Source organism: Priapulus caudatus, unplaced genomic scaffold, assembly GCF_000485595.1.
Source record: "Priapulus caudatus unplaced genomic scaffold, Priapulus_caudatus-5.0.1 Scaffold485, whole genome shotgun sequence".
Taxonomy (NCBI): domain Eukaryota; kingdom Metazoa; phylum Priapulida; class Priapulimorpha; order Priapulimorphida; family Priapulidae; genus Priapulus; species Priapulus caudatus.
In genome coordinates this window covers 59,213-66,324 of record NW_014577546.1, presented here as the reverse complement: position 1 = coordinate 66,324, position 7,112 = coordinate 59,213, and the positions used below count along the sequence as shown (strand labels likewise).

At 51.4% G+C, this 7,112-nt stretch overlaps 1 protein-coding gene across 1 annotated transcript in view; it reads left to right on the top strand.

Annotated features, from left to right (window-relative positions):
• Positions 1-7,112, top strand: part of LOC106810909 (protein polybromo-1-like) — a gene marked incomplete at its 3' end in the record, with an annotated part of 31,342 nt that overhangs the window by 14,737 nt on the left and 9,493 nt on the right. The window contains 1 exon segment of the mRNA XM_014814382.1: positions 599-706. Within this exon segment, the coding sequence (XP_014669868.1) occupies positions 599-706 (108 nt within the window).

Genomic DNA, 7,112 nt, shown 5'->3' with positions numbered 1-7,112 from the left:
GTTGTTGTTAGCCGGGCGTTGTGTATGGTCGTTCCCTTGTTCAAGCCCTGTGTCATGCCCTCTAACAAGGCTCACGCGTTGTCATCGTTGTTGTTGTTAGCCGGGCGTTGTGTATGGTCGTTCTCTTGTTCAAGCCCTGTGTCAAGCCCTCTAACAAGGCTCACGCGTTGTCATCGTTGTTGTTGTTAGCCGGGAGTTGTGTATGGTCGTTCCCTTGTTCAAGCCCTGTGTCATGCCCTCTAACGTGGCTCACGCGTTGTCATCGTTGTTGTTGTTGTTAGCCGGGAGTTGTGTATGGTCGTTCCCTTGTTCAAGCCCTGTGTCATGCCCTCTAACGTGGCTCACGCATTGTCGTCGTCGTCGTTGTTGTTAGCCGGGCGTTGTGTATGGTCGTTCCCTTGTTCAAGCCCTGTGTCATGCCCTCTAACGTGGCTCACGCATTGTCGTCGTCGTCGTTGTTGTTAGCCGGGCGTTGTGTATGGACGTTCCCTTGTTCAAGCCCTGTGTCAAGCCCTTTAACGTGGCTCACGCATTGCCATCATCATCATCATCGTCGTCGTCGTTGTTAACCGTTCGTTGTGACTGTTTGTTTGAGCAGCGCAATGAGCCGGACACGTCGGAGGATGAGACGGGGCTGCTGCTGGCGCCGAGTGATGCGAGGAGGAAGGAGCGGCTCTCCATCAGCATACGGCTCGCCGATCTCAAGGAAAGAAACCGTTCGCTCTTAACCCGTTAGCTTCCTCCTCAGTTTCCACCCCAGCTGTCTTAACCCGTTAGCTTCCTCCTCAGCCGCACACACCTGTATCAACCCGTTAGCTTCCTCCTCAGCCTCCACCCCACCTACTTAACCCGTTACCTTTCTCCTCAGCCGCACACACTTGCCTTAACCCATTAGCTTCCTCCTCAGCCGCACACACCTGTCTTATTCCCCGCGGTCGCGTGCGCATATCCCGCGGAACTGCGCGTCTCATCCGCGTGCAGCGCTTAGGATCAACAGCAAAGCTGTGCCACGCAATCTTGTATCATGTCTCTCTGGATGCAGTAGTAGTTTCATACATAGTAGGGAAAAGATGTGAAGGTACTAATAGTTGTAGTATTAGTTACCCCTACATAGTATATACATAGTACGGCAAAGTTGCAAAGGTACTAGTAGTTGTAGTATTGGTTACCCCTGTGCAGTATAGTTTCATACATAATAGGGAAAAGATGTAAAGGTACTATTAGTTGAGTATTAGTTAGCCCTATGCAGTAGGTTCATACATAGCAGGGCAAAGATGGTGGTATTACTTACACAAGTAGAACTACTAAGCTGTGCATTACTTATCACTATTTATTGGCGACTTTCACAGTGAGCGGATAGAATACGATACCGTGGCACAGTGTATAACAACAACAGGTAACTTAAACTGAACTTCTTAACTGAGCTTCCACCGTTATACTCGTGTGTCTGGCACTATGTATATCTTGTTTGAGTTAAGATAAAGTTAAATGTTATAACGTGGGACCACTTCATCGATTTTCGTAACCACTGCTCTTTGTATCAGAGTAGCAATAGGTTTGAGTCAGTCTTTCGATTATTTCGCCACATAGAATGGTATTTGTATGTAATGAAAATTTCTGTCTGGTGATGCCCACTGCCCCCTTTCATTTTTCACGAGGTGCCATATTAATTGAGAGTTGACTGTACTATATATATAAGTATTAACTAGTGTATATTAGTAATGCTGCAGTGAGTCTATGATGAAGTAGTGGGTATACTACTTCAAAACGTGTGAATTGGATCGTAAAATATGTATGTGCTGTTGTTCTTTATGCTGTCTCCTGTTTACCCTGCGTAGAGTAGATGTACTGTGATACTGACGTTGTTGTGTTATAAATACAGCATTGTAGATTTCTGCTAGTGTCATTTAAGTCATGCAGGTTACTACATTATAGGTTACAGGTTGTATGTATTCGTTTCTGTTTTTAGACTATTACATACATACTCATACAGGTAATAATAACGTAAAGGTTTTTGAATACTGGTTGCTATGTAAATGTTGGCATACAATGAGTTGTAAATACCGGTTAGTATATATAATTTAGCGCACATAGATGAGCAGATATTCCTTACTACATGAGCACTTACTAATCTTGTTTATAATTGATATTAGCCAGTCCCCAGCCAATTATATATAACGACAGCTGCTCATATGTTGACAGTGCCACCTGTTGCCTATTAGCAGAACTGTTGTTCTGCGAATGGCCCATCCCAAAAATCAATATTTTCCCACATCAACCTATGCTTACGCTCTCGCGTTGTCCCGTCTGCGCGTGCGTGCGTGCGTGCGTGTGTGTGTGTCGCTAGTTTGTTGTGCTACCTTGCTGCGTGCCTATCGGCCCTTGGGGTGGCAGCGTTTCCGGGCATCGCGCTTGTCCGGTTGCCCTCCGGCAACCCGGCAGCAGGGAAGAGGCTATCTGCGGCTCCATGTTGTTATATCGATCAGGCGGTGGCCGCTTGGGGAAGCAGCAGCAGCATCAGCAGGCAGGCATCAGCAGCTGCTGCCTTCACCGAATCTATTGATCACACACTGCGGGGCGGGCCGAATAGTGGCTCGCGCGTGAGCCGTGTTTGTAAATTGAGCTGCCAGTGAAGGTCAACCGCCTGCTCGCGGTGTTACGTTTGAGTGCGTGCGTCCGTGTCTAAGGTCGTGCGCGTCGGTGCTCGTTAGTGCTCGGTGAGCGAGGAGGAGTCGAGCGAGGAGGTGAGCGATGGCCAGACGCTCGCAGCTCAACGCGACGGCTGCGCGCTTATATGCTGATTCTGGTACGCTGTGAATTTACTTGGTTCCCCGTCTCTCTCTCTCTCCTGCCTCTCTCTTTCTCTTCTCTCTTCTTCTCTCTATATATATAGTTACGTTAATATATCTCTCTTATCTCTCTCTCATATCTCTCTCTCTTCTCTCTTCTCTCTCTTCTGCTGCTTCTCCGCGCGCGCGCGCCGCTCTTCTCTTTCTCACTCTGTTCGTGCGCGCGCTCTCTCTCCCATATATTATTACATTATTATTATATAAAATACTATATATGTAGTTATACATCTATAATTATATGCAGAAGTAGCATAATAGGGATCGCGTATTGTGGGGATAGGAAAAGGCTTAGATCCCTGATTACCATCTACTATCTATATATATATATTATCGCGCCACTATCCCGCAGATGTGGGTCAAGCCGAGCGTTGTGTTTGCGTTGCGTGCGTGCCGTGCGTGTGTAGGATGTGCGTGTGGGTTTGGCAGACGGTCGGATTGGCGCTCGCATTGCCACGCGCGCTAGAGCGAGAGCGCGTTCATATAACGGTCCAGCAATCAATGGCCAGGACAGCCAGTGTGTATTCACGTGGGTGTGAACATCGCGCTGCCACAGCAGCGTATTGATCTATAGCGTAGCAGTGAAGGTGTAGGGGAGGCAGCGTCGGTAGACCGCAGAACGATCGAGGCGCAGACGAGAATGAGAGAGACGATAGCGGCGTGTGTATTGCTTGTTGTGCGTGGTGTGACGCGTTGGTGTGTGTAGCGTCGCACCGAAGTGACTGCTGAGAGCGGAAGAAGAGAAAGCGAGAGCAAAGATTCACTTGCTTCCACTATTGATCTGCATGATGAGGGGCAGCGGGGGGGAGGTTGCGTGGCCTGTCTGGCTACTGCCTGTGTGCTGCCTAGTTTTCGCTGACCGATACGGTCTTCCCGGTGCGTGGTGTGTTGTTGTCACTGCTGATCTGCTCGCCTGGTTGCTGCTGTTTGCTGGCATGTGAATGCGGACAATGGGGTACTGATATAAGGTTTGGTGCGGCCGCAGCGTGATCTTGATTCTGAAGCCAACGTTCGGCCCCGTCGTTGAAGATTTAGGTGCGTGCGCGTGGATGCGGCTGCAATGAAAATCATCTGAAGTGGGAGTAATGGCGGCGTGTTGCCAGTGTTGTTGCTAGAGCCGCCTGCTCGCTGTGTGTGTGTGCGTGCGTGCGTGGCCATCGTCTGTGTGCGTGCGTTGTGGCTCGTGTGTGTGCTGTGCGGGTCGCTACTCCAAAGGCGTCCTCCCCGTGCACTTCGCTCGTCGCGTGTGTGGTGTGTGCGTTGTGGTGTTGCGTTGCGGGCGATGTGGTGTGTGTGTGTGCTGGTGCGTGCGTGGCGTCTGTGCGTGCGCTTCGTGCGTGCGTGCGTCGCGTGCGTGTGTGTCTTGTGGTGTTTTCTGTCTTGTTGTACACGGGCCATACGATGGAAAGTTGAACGAATGGCTCGTATTTGATTCTAGCCCGTCGTGTCGATTGCGTGCAGGCCTTGCCGCTGCCTTGCTTGTATTATTTTTATTGCTTGCTTGCTACGCAAAATCGAACCTTTAAACATAATGTCGCAGTCGTGACCCAGTATTTCTGCCAAAGACACCGTGGTGATTTTGTTTAACTCGGCTGCATATATGCGCTGTGTCTGCGCTGTGTGGGATTTATGCATACCTTGCTGGAGTGGGTGGGCTGTGATCGCACGCACTATGGTCATCGCGTCGGTTCGTGTGCTCTATGTTACTTGCCCCGCCCACAACAAGTCACGCGCGGTGTGTGCGGGGTGGGTGTTCGTCAAGGTGCGGCGGTGCAGTTCCGTTCGCGGTGCGGAAGTCGATTGCGCTGATTGCTTTGCGTGGCATCTAATGGTGGTATTAGGCGGGGCGTACGTCTTGGTGTGTGGGTTGGTTGCTGGCGCGTTAGGCGCTGGGAGGCACGGTGCGTATCATGGTCGGTGAGGGCTGGTAGTGCTCAGTACTGCCTTGGTTGTGGTTTTGGCTTCGTCACTCTCATAAGTATCCTGACATTAACACCTGGTCCCAAGCCGCCAGTGGCCGGTCTCGCTCGTGCCCACATGTGTGGTTGTACTCGCCTTCCTTCGTCTTCTCTATTATTACAGCTCGTGCGGTTGTCATCTTCGTTTGTTGCTTGTTGTTGTCGTTTTACCCGTTGCGTTGTGTGCGCCTCGCTTCCCTGGTTACCACTCTATCTTTGGCCTTGTCGCACCCTCGCAATCCGTCGGCTTGCGCATTTGTTAGTCAGCATCTGTTAGGTAACCGTGCGGGCATAATGCTCGCTCCCCTGGTTACCCCCTCTCCAGTCTGTCACGAGCCTCTATACAACCTCGTTTACGACATTATTGCTTGCCTCACGCGTTGCTCATCGTTGTTCGTCCGTCGTTGGTGTTAGCGGGCAGTTTGTGTATGGTCTGTTCCCTTGTTTAAGCCCTGTGTCCATGCCCTCTAACGTGGCTCACGCGGTTTGTCATCCGTTGCTTGTTGTTGTTAGCCGGGAGTTTGTGTTTTTTCATGGTCGTTTCCCTTGTTTTCAAGCCCTGTGTCATGCCCTCTAACGTGTGGCCTCACGCGTTGTCATCTTGTTGTTGTTGTATTAGCTCAGGGAGTTGATGTATGGTCCGTTCCCTTTTTCAAGCCCTGTGCATTTGCCTCTGAACGTGGGCTGACGCGTTGTTCATCGTTGTTTTGGTTGTTTAGCGTGGAGTTGTGATTGGTCGCTTTCCCTTGTTGTCAAGCCCTGTTCATGCCCTTCTAACGTGGCTCATCGTCGTTTGTCATCGTTAGTTGTTGTTGTTAGCCCGCGGCCAGTTGTGTATGGTCGTTCTCTTGTCAAGCCCAGTGTTCAGCCCTCTAACGTTGGCTCACGGTTTTTCATCGTGTTTGTTGTTGTTAGCGGGATGTGTGTATGGTTCGGGTTTCTCTTGTTCAAGCCCTTGCTGTCATTCTCCCTTCTCCTCCCCCCCCCCACCCCCCTCCCCCGTCCCAACGTGGCTCACGCGTTTGTCATTCGTTGTTTGCTTGTTTGTTTAGCGGCCGAGTTGTGTATGGCTCGCTTCCCTTGTTAAGCTCCTGTGTCATCCCGTCTACGTGCTCACTCGCTTGCTTGCTCAGTCGTTGTTGGTTGTTTTAGCCTGGGAGTTTTGTGTGGCCATGGTTCGGTTTCCTCTGTTCAAGCCTGTCCGATGCCCTCTAACGTGCGCTCACAGGTTGTTCATCCGTTGTTGTTGTTGTGAGCCGTGGGAGTTGTGTACTGGTCTGTTCCCTTGTTTCAAGCCTGTTGTCATGCCCTCTAACTTGTGTGCTGACGCGTTGTCTATCGTTGTTGTTGTTGTTAGGCCGTGCGAGTGTTGTCATGGTCGCTGTCCCTTTGCTTCAACCCTGGTGTCAATTGCCCTCTAACGTGGGCTTCACGCCATTGCCATGCATTCATCCATCGTGTCTGTCGTCGTTGTTAACCGTTCAGTTGTGACCCTGTTTGTTTGTTAGCAGCCGCAATGCGAGCTTGGACACTGTACGGAAGGATGAGACGGGGCTGCTGCTGGCGGCCGAGTGATGGCGCAGGAGAGAAGGAGCTGGGCTCCTGCCATCAAGCAATACGGTCCTCGACCAGATCTCAAGGCAATAGAAACCGCTTGCTCTGAACCCGTTTTAGCTTCTCCTTCAGCTTTCGCACCCCACCCTGTCACTCAACCGTTAGCTTCACTCCTCAGTCTCACCCGACATGTCTTATACGCCTGTTAGCTTTCCTCTCTTCAGCTCGCCACACCTGTTCTTGAACCCGTTTAGCTTCCTCCTCAGCCGCACAATCACCTGCCTTAATTCCGTGTTTAAGCCATTTTCCTCCTCAGTCCCACTCACTTGTCTTGGTGTCGCTGCCAGTCTCGCTGTCTGCCTGACTGATCATGCCTACCTACCTCGGTATAGGCCTGCATGCCTGACTGCCTCGCTGCCTGCCTGCCCTTGAGAGACGTCCCTCGCTCCACTGTCCTGCCGAAACTGATCATTGTGCGCCTCACCGTACCTTCGGTGTAGGCCTGCATTGCCTGACTGTTCTCGCTGGCCTGCCATGCCCTGCGCTCCCTGCCCTCACTGTACCTGCCCTGGACTGCATCATGTCTACCTGTACCTCCGCCGATATTACGCGCCTGCATGCCTGATACTGGCCTCGAACTGCCCCTGCCTTGCCTCGCTCCCTGCCTCCACTGTCTGCCTGACTGACTGCTTGTATGAGTGCCTGCTTCAATGCCTGCCCCTACCTGTCTGCGTGCCTCGCTACCTGTCTTGGT